Consider the following 20,133-nt stretch of genomic DNA (forward strand, 5'->3'; position numbering starts at 1 on the left):
CGGTGGTGGAGATGTTCTCGCCTTTGCCATGTGAAGCTTTTAGGTAGTGAGCCGTCTGAAAGCTGTGCACTTGCGAGCGTTGTAAATATACGTTGCACCCAGTGGTCGTGACAGGGAGGTGAGGTTAGATTGGTTGTCATGTTGGTCACCGTACAGCGGCAATGTGTAGCATAGCCCAGGTGAGTTTCCACAAACCAGACCCAATTCAGGCACTGGTGTTGCCTTTAAATGCACTGGATTTCAAATTGTCCATTTTTATGTACAACACCCTTTCTGCCCCACCTCCAGTTGAGTGCATTCTTGTTACTCTTTTGATGATTATCTCTCTTTTCTCCCTTCCACCAGCGACTCTTGCTTCTTTCTCCTATCTGCCCCTTGAGTGGGTAAATGGGCGGTCCGGTGTGTGACTGCGATGTTCATTCTCCAGGCTATGCCGCGTTAGTTGCTCTAGTGTAAGGGGGCATTGTGACTGCTGCAATTGGGCTTTGACTCCCTTCAGCGGAGAGGGGAGCGCAGAGGGTTTCTGTTCCTGACCCTTGCTGAAAAGTGTAAATATTGGACAAGAACGGGAACCAGCTCGGCAGCGACGCCCTCTGTGCTCGAACAGCCGCCGCCGTTGGTCGTCTGGGCTTTCACGTGAGGCGTGGCCTCTTGGGTTGGCCCTGGAGGGCGGCCAGTGTCTGTGAAGCTTATTCCCTGGCGCGAGTCGGCGACGTCGGAAGAGCAGACGTCCATTGTAGGAGTCGGTGTCGAGGCTCGCACCCCCACTGTGATGACTCGGTGGAGCCCTTGCTATTTGCTCACGCTGCGCCTGTATTGAAGTGTTGGTCTCCATGTAATTGAAGCAGTTCCGTGTTAAGCCAGCCATGTCCTGGGTATTTTGGGCACTGGCTGGGTGCTGCTAACTGAACACAACAGGCTCACAAGCGAGAATCGTGGCTTCACAATTTGTGTTTGCAGGGCGGCTCAGTGGTGCGGCATGCAGTGACGGGACTGGGGGTCGGGCCCGTGACTCCACGCAAGGTGAGTTAACGATATCCGCTGGAACTGCCTGGGGAGTGGTGGGCGGGGCGGGCGGGGGTGGTAGGGGTTTCAGCGGTATGTTGCAGGTGAGAGCCTTGTCTTCTCCACTTCCAAATGTAGCCGAGAATGGAAGGGGACGGTCTCTACTGCACGAAGTCTTGGACGAAGGTTAAGTGAAGACTTCCAGCTGATGAGTTTGAGCCGAGCTGCAGTTGAAACCCAAGTGTCCTGAACTACCTCCAAATTGAAAATGATTCGAGCTCCATCTCTAGCTCTTGATGATTTGGGTTGGGAACCGGTAGTCAGACTGATGGGAGAAGATAGTCCTCTGGGGGCGGGGGAGTAGTGGAGATGGCTTCAACCCTGCATCAAACCCCTGCTACATTAGACTTGATTTTGATCCACTCGTAGTCTTCTAGATTTAACTCAAAAGTTGACCAAAAAATGATGCAGCTGTCCTGTAACTTTGTGCGACGGTTTGAAAGCACCCTCCTCCAGTCTGTTCGGGGCTTCTCTTCCCACGTGCAGACACAGTAGGTACAATATTGTGCATCTATGGTCTTGCTCTCATGTACAGTATATGTTCATGCAAGATGCCCTTTAGGTTAATGCAAGTATGTTTTTGTCAACATAATGAATTCTGTCATGTTTGAAATATTTGTTATGCAGTCTGTCTTCTACAGCGAGTGTTGTTGTTTTGTATGACGGGAAAAGCTTATACTGGGATGTCTAGTTTGGCTCTCCATTCAACGGCCCCGAGATGCCGAGTGGAGAAATGAGGTGCCTCCCACCACAGATCTCAGTGGGCAGGTTGATGTGATGTGTTCCATGGTCCGGGACTCATGGCCACAGTCGCACTTCGAGCCGTCCCTCATCTTCCACTTGTGGAGCAGGTGGCTGCATCGTCCGAGCCCCGCGTGGATTGGGTTGAGCACCGTCCTCGAGAGGTCGAAGCCAGGGACCCCTGCTGTTGGATCAGTGATGAGGTCTTGATTCTTTTATGTTGCGTGCGTCCCACGATTCCATCCATCCGGATATAGCGAAACCTGTAAAACTGTGCTTGATGCCACGGGCAGTACATAGTTAAATCCATGTGATAGTTCATGTACAAGTTGGTACAAAGTTAAGATCTCGCCCTGTCAGTGCACATCTGTATTTACCAAAATTAGGGAGGGGCATAAGTGAGGCGTCATTAATTGGTACTTGTCAATCAAAGGGTTTGCATAAAGTGTAGAGGCTGGATTGAAAAAGCATGCTGCATCATGTTCCTCTGGTTTTTTAATTAGTAAATTACTGATGCCTAAATTAACTAAGCTAGATGAGTTTAGTTTAAGTTAGTTACTAACAATCGATTTTTATTCTGAGTATGCAGTGTTTAGTTATAGCTGGTTCATGTCCTGGCGAACCAGCACTGGAAAATGTCTGCCTTGGAGACAGGGATTGCTTTGAAGAATTTGACCCCACAGACCACAATCTCGTGGTGGTCCTGTAAAGACCGACCTGAATATTTTCTAGCTGTTTTAAGTGGTTCTTTAAGCATCCTTTATCTCCAGTGCACTGGTTTCATACTGACAGTGGTAATTGCAAAACAGAAGTGGTGAGGGGTGAAGAGCAATTGTTGATTGCACTCCGTGTCGGTTGATTTCTCCTCGTGGAGTTATGAACTTGGAAGTGGTTATATTTTTCTTGGGGACAGACCACATGCGTATCTCCAAAGCTGAGAGTCGTTGCTGAGCAGCCTGGGCGCGTAGATATTTGTATAGCATCATGTATTGTACGTGGCATGAGCCTGTTGTGGCAGTGTAGCCAAAGAGAGCTTCAAAAACGGGAGGTGGCGAGCCGTACATGTTTGAATAGGCATCAATATATACCGAATCATTGCACATAATGGGATTTGACTGCGAGAACTGAGTGGTTCAAGAGGGTTTAGGGTCTGCAGGTGTAGTGGGTGTTCTGCATTGACTTTCCAGGCCGTTGAAGTTTCCGTTTCTGTGCAACCTTTTGCGTGTTTGTGCTTCCCCTTAAGAAAAAAAATTCTGTGCTCTTCAAAATCCTGCGTTTTTATTTCTTTTGAAACCATTGCACCCCAACTTGCATCCTTACTGCTTCTCAAAACAAATTACTGCCAGAATTTAGCACAGATGTCAAAGGAATATTAAAACTGCCCGAAGCTCAGTGCCTCCACCGCAGATCCCTAATAAGATCGGGAGTGGCTTATTGACGAGACAGCAACTTCAACTGGCTCTCATTTCCTGAGCATTGACTTGCCTTGACAGGGATTTGGAAATCTGGGCTACACTTGCACATTGACAATATGGTCTTAACAATTGGGCAACATCTGAAAATTATGTATAATTTTTAAAAAATCTTTTGCCTGAAAACCACAAACGACTCCTTGCACGTGTCGGAAGTGTCTTTCTCTGGTCCCGACAGTTCTGAGAGGAGGTAGATGGTATTGGATCGGAGCAAAGCCTCAGCGATCTTGTGACAATTAGCCACAACGGCGAACAAGTTAGTTCTAAAACTGAGCTGGGAGGTCGGAAGAAAGTCACTTGGGTAGATCAAGTCCCAATAACAAACGTGCGTTCCGTAAGAAACGCCAACGCATATACTACCACAGAGCAGTTATTGGATTGACTGCGCCCTCGCTGTAACCTGTTTGTACAGTGAAGCGTCAGGTCCTGAAATGACACCTTCAACAACGCCAATGATTTGTAGATTTGGCCTGAAATGCTCCACTCCCCTATCCTAGCACAGATAGCCATCCATCAGAGAAATTTGAAACACTAATGCAAAAGCAAAACACTGCAGATGCTGGAACATAACATAAGAAATAAGAGCAGGAGTCAGCCATACGGCCCCTCGAGCCTGCTCCGCCATTCAATAAGATCATGGCTGATCATCGACCTCAACCTCACTTTCCCGCCCGATCTCCATATCACTCGCTTCCCCTAGAGTCCAAAAATCTATCTTTTATCTTAGTCTTGAATATACTCAAAGACTCAGCATGTGATGAAATCTGAAATAAAAGCAGAAAGTGCTGGAAATACTCAGCAGGTCAGGCAGCATCTGTGGAGAGAGAGAAACAGAGTAAACGTTTCAGGTCGATGAACTTTCATCAGAACTGGTCAGTGAGTGTGACCCTGAGATTCTGGTCACCTGTCATTTTAATTCGCCGCCCCACTCTGACCTTTCTGTCCTCGGCCTCCTACACGGTTCTAATGAAGGTCGAGGAACAGCACCACCTCTTTCGATGAGGCACTTTACAGCCTTTTGCACTCTACATTGAGTTAAACAATTTCAGATCATCACAACTGCCCCCATTTTTGCGGACAGCAGGTACTGGTAATGGTTCTGCTGTTGCCAGTTACACCTCCTCTGGACCCATCTTTTGTTTCTTAACTTGTCCCATTACCATCTTTTGCCTCGCACCATCATCCCTTTTGTCATTTAATCTCTCCTGCCTTCCAGCCTATCACAGTCCTTCCCTTTTGTTCTTTCCTCCCCTCCCCCCTTTCCTTGCCCCATGCACTCGCTTAAAACCTGTTACATCTTTAACTTCTTCCAGTTCTGATGAAAGGTCAAAGACGTGAAACGTCGACTCTGTTTCTCTCTCCACAGATGCTGCCTGACCCACTGAGTCTTTCCAGCATTTTCTGTTTTTATTTCAAATGCTAGTCGTGTTTGTAATTCCATGTTTGGAATAAATCCGCAGCATAAATGTCAAAGTGCAAGTGAAAGGGACCTCCAGTCTTGTTGCCTGAACCCTCCTGCCATCCTCGCAGTTGTATCTGATGCTCGTCTCTGCATCTGTTCCTGTGAAAGCCATTCAGTGACCAGCTACCCTTTCAGTGTTCCCTTCTATTCTGCCATGAATTGGTTTTTGAAATTCACCATTCATCACAGTACCTTCACCACACGGGACTGCAGCGGTTCAAGGCAGCGGCTCACCACCACCTTCTCGAAGGCAGTGAGGGATGGGCAATAAATGCTGGTCTTGCCAGCGACGCCCAGATCCCATGAACGAATATAAAAAAAAAAATTAAAAAAAATTCAGCTAGCATTTTAAAATGTGAGATTCCGCATGGATAACTGCTTAAATAGAGAGAAATAATGACAGGTTTACAGGCACAGTGCAACAGGAAAAATAAAGTTTGGTTAAAAGCGCGTGCGTGCTTTTGAGTGAGAAGGGACTTGGTTTGGGAAAATTAAGCCCCAATGGCGCAAGGGAGCTGAGCAGACAGCAGCTATTATTAATCCCAGCTAGCTCTGCCTCCAAACCACCCATCGCGTCCATTCGTACTTTCAGCTTGGTAACTACTTGAAGCAAGATCCCTGGTTTGGTATCCGCACTCAACAGTCAGACAGAAAATACTTGATTTTTGTGGTGGTTTTTATCTTCAAAAACTGATCGAAATGCTCTTAAAGTAAGCATCTAATTTTATTCACTTGTTCTCTGTGAGATTCTGGCAGTAGCGCCCTTGAAGGACAGCATAGTGAGTAACCTAGCGCTACTGTGCTGAAATTGGTGTTGGTGGTGTTAACGATGATTCTGTATTTTTTTGTGCTGTCCCCCAGTCCCTGTACCCCTGTCTCGGGCATGTGAAGTAGACAAAAGCTTTCTGTCCTCGACACGTGCGGAGCTGTCGCGTCCTGTGTGTTCCCCTGAGCAGTCGTTCAGCTCCGCGTGTCGCGTACAGGCGGTTTAGACCCTGATCACAATCCTCAGCGTTTTCTTTTCAAGGTGGCACTGTCGGAGGGAGCGGGAAAGGAAGGGGAGCAAAGCGTAAACAGGACGGCACCTCGGGAGGTACTGCGAAGAGGACCCGAAGGTGAGGGCTTTTAAGAAATGGTGCAATTGCTGGGGGAATAATTCCAGGGCCAGTGGCTGCTTAAGATGGCGGGGTGGGGGGGTGGCTGCTGGGGAGCAGAGCGGTGCAGCACTGAAACAGGAGTGTACTTCCTCACGGAGTAGATTGCCAGCTTAGATCTGCAGTTTCCCTGAGGCAGGCTTGGTTCAGTGTTGGACTGGACAGTGCGCTTTTTTGAGTCGGTCCATTAACTTCTAAAATGCAACCTGCACATAAAAAAAAAATAGTGACTTATTAAATTTCTCCCTAGTGCATCGAGGCATTCATTAACATTGGGCTTTGCAGTGAATATTCACCAGCAATTTAACTCGAGCTACCCTCTGTCTAGCTTTCCCACATTAGAACAGCGCTTTGGGTCGTGGGAGGTGCTATAGAAATGCAAGTCTTTGGGCTAGGGTAGGGGTGGGTGGGTGGGTAGAGTGGTAGCCCCACCACATGGTGAATTTCTGATCTTCGTTTTGCTGTTCGGGGGAGGTGCTGAGTTGCTCACAGATTTCAGCAGGGTCTCTGCCCTCCCTTGGGTGAATTATGGAGTGTAAAGAAAAACTAAATGTCAGCCAAGCCGGAATCTCGCGCAGAAGTGTTTGTATTGGGCCACAGGAGAGGGAGGTGTGGTGCGTGGCTAATTCCAAAGCGCTAAAGCTTTGGCTCGTGTGGAATCGAGGGTGCACTCGCCTCCTTTTATTTCTTGAATGAACGGAGTGCGTGAATTGGCTGCGTTGGGTGTGGAGTTAGTTACTGGCATGAGAGGTGCCGCAGGCCTTAAGAGAACTAGAACACAATACAATTGTGAAGATCCTTGGGTGATTAACGACTGGTGGTGTTAGAAAAGATGCAAATTTGCACCGCGCTAGTATTTGTGAACCGACTGTGTTCCGATCTAAATCCGACTCCCTTTCCCAGGGGATTAGGTGGGGAGTGTCAGACGGTGTGAACTAGGGTTGTACCCTAGGGTGATGGTACCAGCTGAGTTTGGGGTCCGTGAGTAAGGGGAGGGCGAGAAAGATGTTGAGGGGCAATGAGGTGGTTTGAAGTAAACCTAAATCCTGTTGTGGGGTGTGTGTGTGTTTTTTTTCCCCCCCAGTGACCCGCTGTTTGCTGCTCAGCGCCTGCCCCCACACGGCTACCCCCTGGAGCATCCGTTCAACAAGGATGGTTATCGGTATATCCTGGCCGAGCCCGATCCCCACGCTCCGGACCCAGAGAAACTTGAACTGGACTGCTGGGCTGGCAAACCCATCCCCGGAGACCTCTACAGGGCTTGCCTGTATGAAAAGGTTCTTCTGGCGCTGCACGACCGAGGTTTGTACACGGGGGGGATTCTTAATGTGGCACTCTTCTATTTAACTTAGACTTTGTGTGGAGTTGATGGGGAAGTGGAGGGAGGTCCCCCCCCACCGAGAGGATCGCAGTGGTCGTGACCTTGTGCTGTCCTCGATCACTGCCCAGAATGGATGGATCTTGAAGTGTAATTCGGAAATGTGCCAGTCTGCCCGTATCCTTTCTAGCGTTCGGCAGATGGGCAGTGGTGGAATCTGTGTTGGGGGTGGTTCATTCCGCGTTTCAACTGGATTCCTCATTTTACTGCCACTGACAGTTGCGAACGTTTTGTTTCCAAATAAAAGATTTTCTCCATTCTTTTATTTGCTGGCCCAGATCTCGCTCCCAGCCTTTCTTCATAAGGAGCCGTGGCGATAGGGAAACTGAGCGCAATGTGCGGGGTAGAGATAAGCTTGTGGCTTTTGTGTTGCGGGGTTTGCAGTCCTCGGGTCGCGGCGGTTCCTGCGTTATTGACTCCCGCAAAAAGTTCACGGTTTGGAGGTGCCTTTAAATTCTCCTGGGTGAAGTCGAACTTCGAAGCTGTTGGAAGCACCGGGTCTTTTCCTTGTGGAGGCACTGACCCAGCCTGGCGATGCCCTTCATCGCGCCAGGCTCAGCGTTTACTTGTGATGAGCTCACCTTGGAGTTCTGTGTCGCGCCAGTTTGGGGAGAGTGATGCCTCTGTGCTCGTAGCCATTTGCATGGTGTGCCAAGCGCAGGATTGGGAGGCACAGCACTCTGTATCAAACCAGGGGCTTTGCGTCGAGTCCATGTTCCAGACCATTGTTTCCCTAAGCTGGTCACCTAACTGTAGCATCTAAGGTTGGGGAGGCCACATACACTGGAGTTTGGGAAGTAACAGGCGCCTAATATTGAACTTTTAATTGAAGTTGATCTTTGTACATTGTGGAAAACTTACTAAAACCAGGGAAATCTGCAATGTGGGGAACGGGTTTGCATCTTGGTATTAATCGGCTCTGCAACTTTTCCAGCCCCTCAGCTCAAGATCTCGGACGACCGGCTGACGGTGACGGGAGAGAAAGGTTACTCCATGGTGCGAGCGTCTCACGGGATCAGGAAAGGAGGCTGGTACTTCGAGATCACTGTGGACGAAATGCCTGCGGAGACGGCCGCCAGACTTGGCTGGTCGCAGCCTTTAGGTATAGCACGACAAGTTCCTGCGCAATGCCGTCGGAACAAGGGAAATTTAGACTCTGCTGTGAAGTAGACTCTGTTTGCTGTAAGTTCTGCTGGGGAAAAAAAGTTACGCCCCGCCTCCAACTCATTTACGGACAACGCTGGTGTCAATATTCACTCTGATTTTTAAAACCTGCAGTCGACGCCAAGGGCACCGTCGTTCTCGGCCAGCTGCAGTTTGAAATCTAAACTGCTCGTCTTGCCTTGTTTGGGTGGCGGTGGAGCGTCACTTGTTTTGCGAGCCTTCCATGCTTGGCACCAAGCTTGCCGACTCCCTGTCCGCCCAGTTCCAATGAAGAAGTGTACAGGTGGGAACACAAACACTGGGGAGGGGCGAGCAGTGCCCGAAAATATAAAAGCTTAAATTCAAACTGGGCTAGTCTAGCTGCTTGCAAAAGTGAGGTCACTGAGATGCTGTAACTTTATTTTTTAAATGGGACAGTGACTGGATCTGAAGTAACCACATGGATTTATCTTCAGTTTCAGTTAGTTGTTTTGTCCAAACTTTAACTTAATTAAAAGCTACATGGAGAAGGTTTAAAATTATAGGGACAGTCAGTAGTTGATCAGGCAGAATGGAGCAAGCGCAGACTAGTACTGATCAGAAGTGATACAATTAAGACGCGTTTCTATTGAGCGAGGGCCGATGATTTCGTGAGCAAAGGGTCAGTTGGTTTTCCCAGTGAGTGGAATTCCATAACTTCTGTGCAAGATTTTGAGAGAGAATTTAAATGTGTATTGACGTAAGAAAACTACTCGGCACTTGGTCTAAGCGTTAAACAAAGCTTTAATCAACTGTTTTACAACATGGAGGTCTAGTTGTGTCCTTCACTAGTTCCTGTTAAGAATGTCCTGCGCAAGCTGGGCCCGTGCCCGAGTATTTATACTCTCCCTGGACAGCGCCACCCGCAGGCCGCTCAGTATTATTTCACAAGTCTTTCTTTCATGAATGATTCACGTCATGTATTGTACTTTGTTTTGGAGTAGGTTTGCTCACACAAGCCACGAGCTGCTGATAGTGGCATTCCGTGACTGGTACTGCAGCTTTTTTTTTGGCAGTGGTTCTCATTTGACATAAAGTACACTGCCTATAACTTTTCTCTGAAAGTATATACTTTCTGCTTAATTAAGAAACCCAGAAAGAGGGCCCAGCCCTCTAACGCAGGACATGCAAGATCTTAAATGAGAGAGAGAGAGACGATGAGGTAAATTAGCTAGCAGTGCTTTGTTAACACCAAGTTTAGATTTTGAAAGCTCGTAGCTTGAGTAAAGGAAGGGACAAAGTTGCACAGTTTCGAAGTCCTGGGGAGGGATGAGTGTGATGGTGAGTCTTGATGAGACGTTAAACCGAGGCCTCATCTGCCCCCTCAGGTGGACGTAAAAAAATCCCACGACACTATTTCGAAGAAGAGCAGGGGAGTTCTCCCTAGTGTCTTGGGCCAATATTTATCCCTCAATCAACATCACTAAAAACAGATGATCGCATTGCTGTTTGTGGGAGCTTGCTGTGCGCAAATTGGCTGTTGCGTTTCCTACATTACAGTCAACGAAGTACTCTTGAAGTGTAGTCACTGTTGTAAAGTACTTTGGGATGTCCTGAGGTTGTGAAAGGCGCTGTGGAAATGCAAGTCTGTCTTGCAGACAGGAGTCTGATGCCAACATAAGAACTCGGGGAGTAGGAAGACTGTCGGACGGTATATTTGGAGCTGAAGAGATCGAGCGCAAAGTTCAGACATCAAGTTGTAACCTTCTCAAACTTTGGTACTTCCAGGCAATCTCCAGGCGCCCTTGGGCTACGATAAATTCAGTTACTCGTGGCGCAGTAAGAAAGGGACCAAGTTCCATCAGTCGATAGGCAAACACTACTCCGACGGCTACGGGCAAGGAGATGTCCTTGGGTTTTACCTCTACCTCCCTGAGGACACGGAGGTTGCCCGGATGCTGCCAGACACTTACAAAGACAAGGTAATTGGAATGGGTTTTTGCAGATGGATCAAAATATCAAGTGGCACAAATTCCCTTCATTTTGTTTTTAACATCTATACATTAATTAAAATAGGGAATGTAGTCAATGATGGGGAAAGAAATTTAACGGTGATGGTGAGCATGTTCCCCACTTGACTCCGTTGTGATGGGACAGCCAGAAATTGACAGCAAAGGGCCTTTGGTTATCAGCGTGCAAGGAATTGGAGCAGAAAATGTTCTGGTTATTCGACGGTTTCTGTCTTGCCAAGAACGTGCGGAAATGAAGGATGGGATTTACCCCATTCTGACTGGCAGTCTTATCTGTATCTGCTGTAGTGAAGACCGTCTCGTGGTTAGAAGTACGTGCTGTCCAATATTATTGCACCCTAACTTATTTTGTTTCCACCAATTTCCATTTGTAATTGCCCCCCCAAAGGTTGTTCAGGCTCCCTACCTACCCAAATGCACCAGTGGTTGAACAAGTGAGTTGCCCCAAAGTATCTACTCGTGCTGTGGGAGCCTAGGTATCGGCTGTGGTTCAGTCGTAATACTTCTGAGTCAGAAGGCTGTGGGCTCAAGCCTCCGTCCAGAGACTTGAGCACAAAATCTAGTCTTGACGCCTCAGACCTGAGGGAGTGCTGCACTGTCAGAGGTGCTGTCTTTGGATGAGACGTTAAACCGAGGCCCCCGTCTGCTCTCTCGGGTGAACGTAAAAGATCCCGTGGCACTATTCCGGAGAAGAGATGGGGAGTTCTCCCTGGTGCCCTGGCCAATATTGATCCCTCAACCTACAGGAAACTCTTTGGTATCCGGCACCGACGGGACCGGGATGGTGCCGGTTGATAAATTCCGGATAACGGAGAGATATCTACCGAGGCTATTTTTAACAAACAAAAATAAAAAAAATCAAGAAATGTGCAGTATAATTGGGTACTCACCTACAGAATGTTGTGTTAAATGGATGGTGGAAGATGCTTGATTAAGTACAATAATGCCAGTTGAGGGTAATCCGTAACTCTTTAATTACTTAACAGTAAAACAAAACTTATAAACAACTGTATACTGTAGTTTTCGGAGTGAGCATTGTGCCGGTTATTAGAGCGTTCCGGTTAAACAAAAGTTTCCTGTACAACACTAGACAGACTATCTGGTCATTATCATATTGCTGTTTGTGGGAGCTTGCTGTGTGCAAATTGGCTGTTGTTTCCCTACATTACACAACCTCCGGACATCCCAAAGCACTGTACATTCAAAAGTACCTAATTGGTTGTACAGTACTTTGGGACATCCTGAGGTTGTGTAAGGCGTGACAAAGCTGGCAGGAGTGAAGGGTTGAGTTGACTGACCCTGTTGCCCTCCGTGTCGTTAGAAGTTCGGGGAACACTGTTGTAGCCAAGTTGTGCTACCCAGTGCATTGCACCATGTTGGAACAGCTCATTTTAAAGCCTCTGATAAGTGGAGCCCAGAACAGTATACATGTCAAATGGCTGCACGCCAATTGACCCAACTGTTGAGAACGGCTCCTTCATTTGCTTGTAGCTTTTCCTCCATGACCAATGTGTGGCTCTGGTTCAAGTGATTGAGTTTGCGTCATGCGCTGTTAATGCCAGCTTTCCTTTCTGAAACAGGCTCTGATTAAATTCAAGAGCTACTTGTACTTTGAGGAGAAAGATTTTGTGGACAAGGCTGAGAAGAACTTGAAGCCAGCTACAAGCAGCAAGGTGAGATTTCCACTTACTTGTGCCCCACACGCGTGTCTGCAGGTGCAGTCAGCCACAGGTTCCTGTGCTCGTAGTTCCATCTTAATCTAAATTCCCACTGACTCGTGCTGAGGTACGGTTCCTGCCACGTTCCTCATGGGAGCCTGGACAGTGTCAGCAAACCACTTGACCTCTTTTTGGGGGGTGGATGTAAGGGGATTAATCCAGTCTCCTGACCCTGTCCTTATCCAGGACGCGCACTCACGCACCACAATAGGAGCGCAGTCTGGAGTTGGAACCGTGTTCAAGCCGACTGTAATGCCTCAGCCCGCCTTTGGATAAGGACAGACCAAGAATTAAAACTGGGACCTTCGGAGCATGTGTCAGCTGTGGCTCAGTTGGTAGCGCTCTCGCCTCTGAGTCAGAAGGTCGTGGGTTCAAATCCCACTCCAGAGACTTGAGCGCATAATCAGGTTGACACCTCAGTGCAGGGAGTGCTACACCGTCGGAGGTGCCGTGTTTTGGATGAGACGTTAAACTGAGGCCCCGTCCGTCCCCTCAAGCGGGCGTAAAAGATCCCATGGCACTATTTGAAGAAAAGCAGGGGTGTTTTCCCCGGTGTCCTGGCCAATAGTTATCCCTCAATCAACAACACTAAAAAACAGATTATCTGGTCATTATCTCGCTGCTGTTTGTGGGATCTTGCTGTGCACGCGTTGGCTGCCACGTTTCCCACATTACAACAGTGACTGCACTTCAGTGCAAGTACTTCATTGGCTGTAAAGATATCCTGAGATACTGGAAGGTGCTAAATAAATGCAAGTTTGTCCTTCAGTCTATCTCAGTACGACACTGAGCCATTGCAGGAACTTCATTGACAATTGGTTATGTCCAGTTCTAAGAACATAACATAAGAAATAGGAGCAGGAGTCGGCCATTCGGCCCCTCGAGCCTGCTCCGCCATTCAATAAGATCATGGCTGATCTTTGACCTCAATTCCACTTTCCCACCCGATCCCCATATCCCTTGATTCCCTTAATATCCAAAAAACCTGTCGATCTCTGTCTTGAATATACTCAGCGACTGAGCCTCCACAGCTCTCTGGGGCAGAGAATTCCAAAGATTCACCGCCCTCTGAGTGAAGACATTTCTCCTCATCTCCGTCTTAAATGGCCGACCCCTTATCCTGAGACTGTGACCCCTGGTTCCAGACTCCCCAGCCAGGGGGAAACAACCTCTCAACATCTACCCTGTCAAGCCCCCTCAGTGAGATCACCTCCCATTCTTAAGATTGGACTTGCTGCAACTGATGACTTGGCTGAATCATTAAGTATATTCTTTTTTTTGCTGATCAGATGATATTTTATAAGAATGGAGAGAATGAGGGAACTGCCTATGAAAATGTGTATGCTGGTGTGTATCATCCTGCAATTTCTTTATACAAGAACTGCACGGTAAGTACAGCATTGGGAGTTGGAACGTGGGGTAGAACGAGGTGTTGCTGGTAGCCGCTTTCTCCCACTAATGCACCGGCAGCATTGATCATCTATAATGGTCCAATTTCGCCCCGCCACTCCCATTCACATATTTGCGAAATAAGTTGCAATGACCAAAAAACCCGGGTAACCGGCGTTTGGATTACGCACAAGACCGTTCCTTGCAGTTTCACTGCTCACCAGCACAGAGCGTGACGACTCGCTGTCTTTGATTGAAGTACTCGTTCTTTTCACGGGTTTATAGAATCATAGAATAGTACGGCACCGAAGGAGGCCATTCGGCCCATCGAGTCTGCGCCGGCTCTTTCGCAGAGCAATCCAGTCAGTCCCGCTCCTTACCCATGACCCTGCAATTTTTTCTCCCTAGTATTTATCCAATTCCCTTTTGAAGGCTACTATTGAATCTGTATCCACCGCCCTATCAGACAGCGCATTCCAAATCCTAACCACTCGCTGCGTAAAAAAGTTTTTCCTCCTGTCGCCTCTGGTTCTTTTGCCAATCACCTTAAATCTGTGCCCTCTGGTTATCAACCCTTCAGTAATTGGAAACAGTTTCTCTTTATTTACTCTATCTAAACCCTTCATGATTTTGAACACCTCTATTAAATCTCCTCTTCGCCTTCTCTGCTCCAAGGAGAGCAACACCAGCTTCTCCAGTCTATCCATGTCACTGTAATCCCTCATCCCTGGAACCATTCTAGTAAATCTCTTCTGCACCCTCTCCGGGGCCTTCATGTCCTTCCGAAAGTGCGGTGCCCAGAATTGGACACAATCCTCCAGCTGGGGCCGAACTAGTGTTTTATACGGGTTTAGCACAACTTCCTGGCTTTTATACTTTATGCCTCTATTTATAAAGCCCAGGATCACACATGGTTTATTAACTGCTTTGTTAACCTGTCCTGACACCTTCAAAGTGTTTCATGCTTCCATTGGTATGTGTCTTGGTTGAAAGCTGCTGGGCATCTGTGGGGACACAGTATAGCAGAGTACCCATTACTGGCCAGCAGTATACAGGGCTACTCACCACTCGCCCCCCCATGGGCATGCTGTCAAAAAGAGGACCAAGTGAAGGATGGGCAATAGGCCAAAACGGGGATTTGCCGGTAGACACCTGCCTTTGGGAGCCTGTCGCTCACTTGTTATCTTGATGTGAGCGATGAAGGGAAAATAAGAGAGTGAAGGGGTGGTGGTAGGGAGCCATTTATATTTTTTAAAAAGCAACGTGGAATTAATGGCTTTCAGCGGGCAAGTACAGGAAACTTTTTTTTATCCGGGACCGGCGTGGTGCCGGTTGATCAAAAAGTCCGGATTACAGAGAGGTATACTTACCAAGGTACGAGAGCCCCGTAATCGGCCACAGGTGCAGGAGTCCCGGTTACACAGCCACAGATCCAGGAGTCCCGGCTACACGACCACATAGATACATAGAAGATAGGAGCAGGAGTAGGCCATTCGGCCCCTCGAGCCTGCTCCGCCATTCAATGAGATCATGGCTGATCATCCAAATTCAGTACCCGGTCCCTGCCTTCTCCCCATATCCCTTGATCCCTTTAGCCTTAAGAAATATATCCAACTCTTTCTTGAATATACTTAATGAACTGGCCTCCACTGCCCTCTGTGGCAGAGAATTCCACAGGTTCACCACTCTTTGGGTGAAGAAATTCCTCCTCATTTCAGTCCTAAATGGCTCACCCCTTATCCTTAGACTATGACCCCTGGTTCTGGACTCCCCGGCCATCAGAAACATCCTTCCTGTATCTAGTCTGTCCAGGCCTGACAGAATTTTATAGGTTTCGATGAGATCCCCTCTCAATCTTCTAAACTCCAGTGAGTATAAGCCCAATCTCTCCTCATATGTCATCCTGCCATCCCAGGTATCAGCCTGGTGAATCTTCGCTGAACTCCTTCCATGGCAAGAACATCCTTCCTCAGATAAGGCGACCAAAACTGCACACAATACTCAAGGTGTGGTCTCACCAAGGCCCTGTACAACTGCAGCAAGACATCCTTGTTCTTGTACTCGAACCCTGCATGCTTACCTTCAGCGACTGGTGTACAAGAACACCCAGGTCTCTTTGCACGTCCCCTTCTCCCAATCTATTACCATTCAAATAATAATCTGCCTTCCTGTTTTTGCCACCAAAGTGGATAACCTCACATTTATCCACATTATAGTGCATTTGCCATGTTTCTGCCCAATCACCCAACCTGTCCAAATCGTGCTGGAGTTTTACGACATCCTCCTCACAGCATACCCCCCCCCCCCCCCCCCCCCCCCCAGCTTTGTGTCGTCTGCAAATTTGGAGATATTACATCCAATTCCCTCGTCCAGATCATTAATATATATTGTGAACAGCTGGGGTCCTAGGACCGATCCTTGCGGTACCCCACTAGTCACTGCCTGCCACTCGGAAAACGACCCGTTTATTCCAACTCTTTGCTTTCTGTCCGCCAACCAGTTCTCTCTCCAAGTCAATACCTTGCCCCCAATCCCATGTGCCTTAATTTTGCACGCTAATCTCTTATGTGGGACCTTATCGAAAGCCTTCTGAAAGTCCAAATACACCACATCCACTGGTTCTCCCTTATCTATTTTACCAGTTACATCCTCAAAAAAATTCCAGTAGATTAGTCAAGCATGATTTACCTTTTGTAAATCCATGTTGACTTTGTCCGATCCAGTCACTACTTTCCAAGTGCTCTGCTATTACATCTTTTATAATGGACTCTAGCATTTTCCCCACTACCGATGTCAAGCTTACCGGTCTATAATTCCCTGCCTTTTCTCTACCACCTTTTTTGAATAGTGGGGTAACATTAGCTACCCGCCAATCCATGGGTACCGTTCCAGAGTCTATCGAGTTCTGGAAGATGACCAGCAATGCATCTACTATTTCTAGGGCCACTTCTTAAGTACCCTGGGATGTAGATTATCAGGCCCTAGGGATTTATCGGCCTTCAGTCCCATCAATTTTCCTAACACCATTTCCCTACAAATACTGATTTCTTTCAGTTCCACCCTTTCATCAGACCCTATGTTCCCCGGCATCTCTGGGAGGTTATTTGTGTCCTCCTTTGTGAAGACGGAACCAAAATATGTATTTAGTTGATCTGCCATTTCTTTGTTCCCCATTATAAATTCCCCCGATTCTGACTGCAAGGGACCTACGCTTGACTTCACCAATCTTTTTCTCTTCACATATCTATAAAAGCTTTTACAGTCAGTTTTTATGTTCTCTGCAAGCTTACTCTCATATTCTATTTTCCCTTTCTTAATTAATCCCTTTGTCCTCCTTTGTTGAATCCTAAACTGCTCCCAATCCTCAGGATTATTGCTTTTTCTGGCCAATTTATATGCCCTCTCCTTGGACCTTATGCTATCCCTAATTTCCCTTGTTAGCCACGGTTGGGTCACCTTTTTTGTTTTATTTTTATGCCAAACTGGGATGAACAAATTCTGTAGCTCATCCATTCGGTCTTTGAATGTTTGCCATTGCCTATCCACCGTCAACCCTTTGAGTGCCATTCCCCAATCAATCCTACCCAACTCGCTCCTCAGACCATCGTAGTTTCCTTTATTTAAATTGAGGACCCTAGTCTCCGAGTCAACTACTTCATTCTCCATCTTAATGAAGAATTCGATCATATTATGATCGCTCTGACCCAAGGGGCCTCTTACAACAAGATTGCTAATTAATCCTTTCTCGTTACATAATACCCAGTCTAAGATGGCCTGATCTCTGGTTGGTTCCTCGACATATTGGTCCAGGAAACCATCCCGTAAACACTCCAGGAATTCCTCCGCCACAGCATTGTTACTCATTTGGTTGGCCCAATCTATATGTCGATTAAAGCCACCCATGATGACTGCTGTGCCCTTATTGCACGCTTCTTTAATTTCTCTTTTAATGCCATCCCCAACCTCCGCCTTACTGTTTGGAGGTCTATAAACCACTCCCACTAACGTTTTTTTCCCCTTAGTATTTCTCAATTCTACCCATACAGATTCCACCTCATCAGAGCTAATATCCTTCATTACAATTGTGTTAATCCCTTCTTTAACCAGTAATGCTACCCCACCTCCTTTTCCTTTTTGCCTATCTTTCCTGAATATTGAATACCCCTGGATGTTGAGTTCCCAGGCCTGGCCTTCCTTGAGCCACGTTTCCGTAATCCCAACCAAATCGTATTTGTTTACTTCTATTTGCGCAGCCAATTCATCCACCTTATTACAAATGCTCCTCGCATTAAGACACAAAGCCTTCAGGCTTGTTTTTTTAATGCTCTTAGACCTATTAGAATTATTATTTACTGTGGCCATGTTTGATTTAAACCGTTGATTTCTCTGCCACTTTTGTTTTTCTCCTTCCTATCTTTTGCTTTTATCCTTGTTTCCCTTTCCTCTGTCTCCCTGCTCAGGTTCCCAACCCCCTGCCATTTTAGTTTAAACCCTCCCCCACAACACTAGCAAACACTCCCCCTAGGACATTGGTTCCAGCCCTGCCCAGGTGCAAACCGTCCGGTTTGAACTGGTCCCACCTCCCCCAGAACCGGTTCCAATGTCCCAGGAACTTGAATCCCTCCCCCTGGCACCATTCCTCTAGACAGATCCAGGAGTCCCGGTTACACGGCCACAGATCCAGGAACCCCGGTTACACGGCCACTAATATAAAGTAAAACTTACCTGAACCTACTCCTGAATTTTGCCGGTTAAGAGAGATTGCCGGTTATTTAGGTGCTGGTTAAAAGAGAGTTCCCTGTAAATAGGTTTTTGCACCTGGAGTTGGATTTTGTTTCGATGTCTGTGAATTTCAGTTTGATTAAACATATAAAACATTCCCGCTAAGCTGCGAGGCCGCACAGCGGACTGGTGGTCTCGTGCAGGCCGCTCACGGGCTTTTCAGTGTAACTGACTGCGCATGCGCAAAGAATTGCATGGGCTGCGCAGCCAGTTAAAGGGCTCGCGCACCAAAAAAAAATTACAGGGAACGTTGAACATGTATATTAGAAAGGAGGAATTGGATGGAATTTTTCTGTTAAGTTCTACTCTGAAGTGATGCTCATATTAGACCGAGGGTCTGAGTTTGATCGACTGTAATATTTAGCAGGCGGTCTGCTAATTGAAACATCTTAAGATGGGTCTGGTCTCTTTAGGTGTCAATCAACTTCGGGCCAAATTTCAAGTATCCTCCAAAAGACGTTCCGTTCAAACCAGTAAGTAATGCAAATAAACTTTTTACTTCTCAATTCTTGGATTATTTTGTTTACTAAGTGTTTAAAAACAGAAATGCATGCTGGAATTGGAGACCTCCCCTGTGCTGAGGGCCGCGCACCTGAAATGCCTTTTCTCTTTACAAAGACTGACTGACCTGTGAATTTTGTGGGAGGGGTTTTGGATTTCCAGCTTTGGCAGTTTTTTAAATTCTAAAAATGCTTTTACACTGTCTTATGCACGAGACGTTAAACCGAGGCTCCATCTGACCCCCCCCCCCACCCCTCCCCCAGGTGGATGTAAAAGATACCAGGGTATTATTCGAAGGAAAGCAAGGGAGTTATCCCGGTATCATAGAAACATAGAAGATAGGAGCAGGAGTAGGCCATTCGGCCCCTCGAGCCTGCTCTGCCATTCAATGTGATCATGGCTGATCATCCAAACTCAGTACCCTGTCCCTGCTTTCTCCCCATACCCCTTGAACCCTTTAGCCTTAAGAAATATATCCAACTCCTTCTTGAATATATTTAATGAATTGCCCTCAACTGCCTTGTGTGGTAGAGAATTCCACAGGTTCACCACTCTCTGGGTGAAGAAATTCCTCCTCATCTCTGTCCTAAATGGCTTACCCCTTATCCTTAGACTGTGACCCCTGGTTCTGGACTCCCCCGCCATCGGAAACATCCATCCTGCATCTAGTCTGTCTAGTCCTGTTAGAATTTTATAAGTTTCAATGAGATCCCCTCTCATTTTTCTAAACTCCAGCGAGTATAAGCCTGGCCAATATTTATCCCTCAACCAACATCCAACAACCAAAAACACATTATCTGGTCACTATCTCACTGCGATTTGTGGGGGCTTGCTGAGCACAGTTTGGATGCCGCGTTTACATTACAGCCGTGCCTGCGCTTCAAAAGTAATTCATTGGTTGTGAAGCACTTTGGGATGCCCTGAGGTCGTGCAAGGTGCTATATAAATGCAAATTACTTTTTGTTCTCGACCAGCTGTACCAAATTCCTAGAATCATACAAACTTCAAGCACAGAAAGAGACCGTTTTACCCGCCGGGCCTGTGCCGGCTTTTGAAAGAGCCGTCCTGCTCAGTCCCCACACCCCCTGCTTTTTGTCCGTAACCCTGAGTTCCTTGTCCTCAGGTACCCGTCCAACTCCCTTTTAAAATTATTGCTGGAATCAGCTTCCACCACCTTTTCAGGTCGAGCGTTCCAGAGCCCCACAACGCTGACTAAAAGCGTCTCCCCTCTAGACCTTTGCCAATGATTTTAAATGCACGGCGTCTGGTTATTGACCCACTCATGGCAGGCATTAACCACCTGTCATATTTGAGCGTAA

General features: G+C 47.2%; 1 protein-coding gene across 7 annotated transcripts in view; it reads left to right on the forward strand.

Moving 5' to 3' along the window:
• The window catches only part of ash2l (ash2 like, histone lysine methyltransferase complex subunit), a 56,017-nt gene that overhangs the window by 33,878 nt on the left and 2,006 nt on the right, over positions 1–20,133 (forward strand). For 5 of the 7 annotated variants that reach the window (XM_085970922.1, XM_085970926.1, XM_085970920.1 and 2 more), the window contains 8 exons: positions 961–1,023; positions 5,768–5,855; positions 6,979–7,196; positions 8,207–8,374; positions 10,183–10,376; positions 12,005–12,097; positions 13,432–13,530; positions 18,727–18,786. In XM_085970922.1, coding sequence (XP_085827048.1) covers positions 961–1,023; positions 5,768–5,855; positions 6,979–7,196; positions 8,207–8,374; positions 10,183–10,376; positions 12,005–12,097; positions 13,432–13,530; positions 18,727–18,786 — 983 coding nt within the window. The remainder of the gene's footprint in view (positions 1–960; positions 1,024–5,767; positions 5,856–6,978; positions 7,197–8,206; positions 8,375–10,182; positions 10,377–12,004; positions 12,098–13,431; positions 13,531–18,726; positions 18,787–20,133) is intronic. The other 2 variants (XM_085970923.1, XM_085970924.1) reach the window with 1 other exon arrangement.

This window comes from Somniosus microcephalus, chromosome 30 (genome assembly GCF_052327205.1).
Source record: "Somniosus microcephalus isolate GS21.2 chromosome 30, FLI_Smic_1.0, whole genome shotgun sequence".
In the NCBI taxonomy this organism is placed as follows: Eukaryota; Metazoa; Chordata; class Chondrichthyes; order Squaliformes; family Somniosidae; genus Somniosus; species Somniosus microcephalus.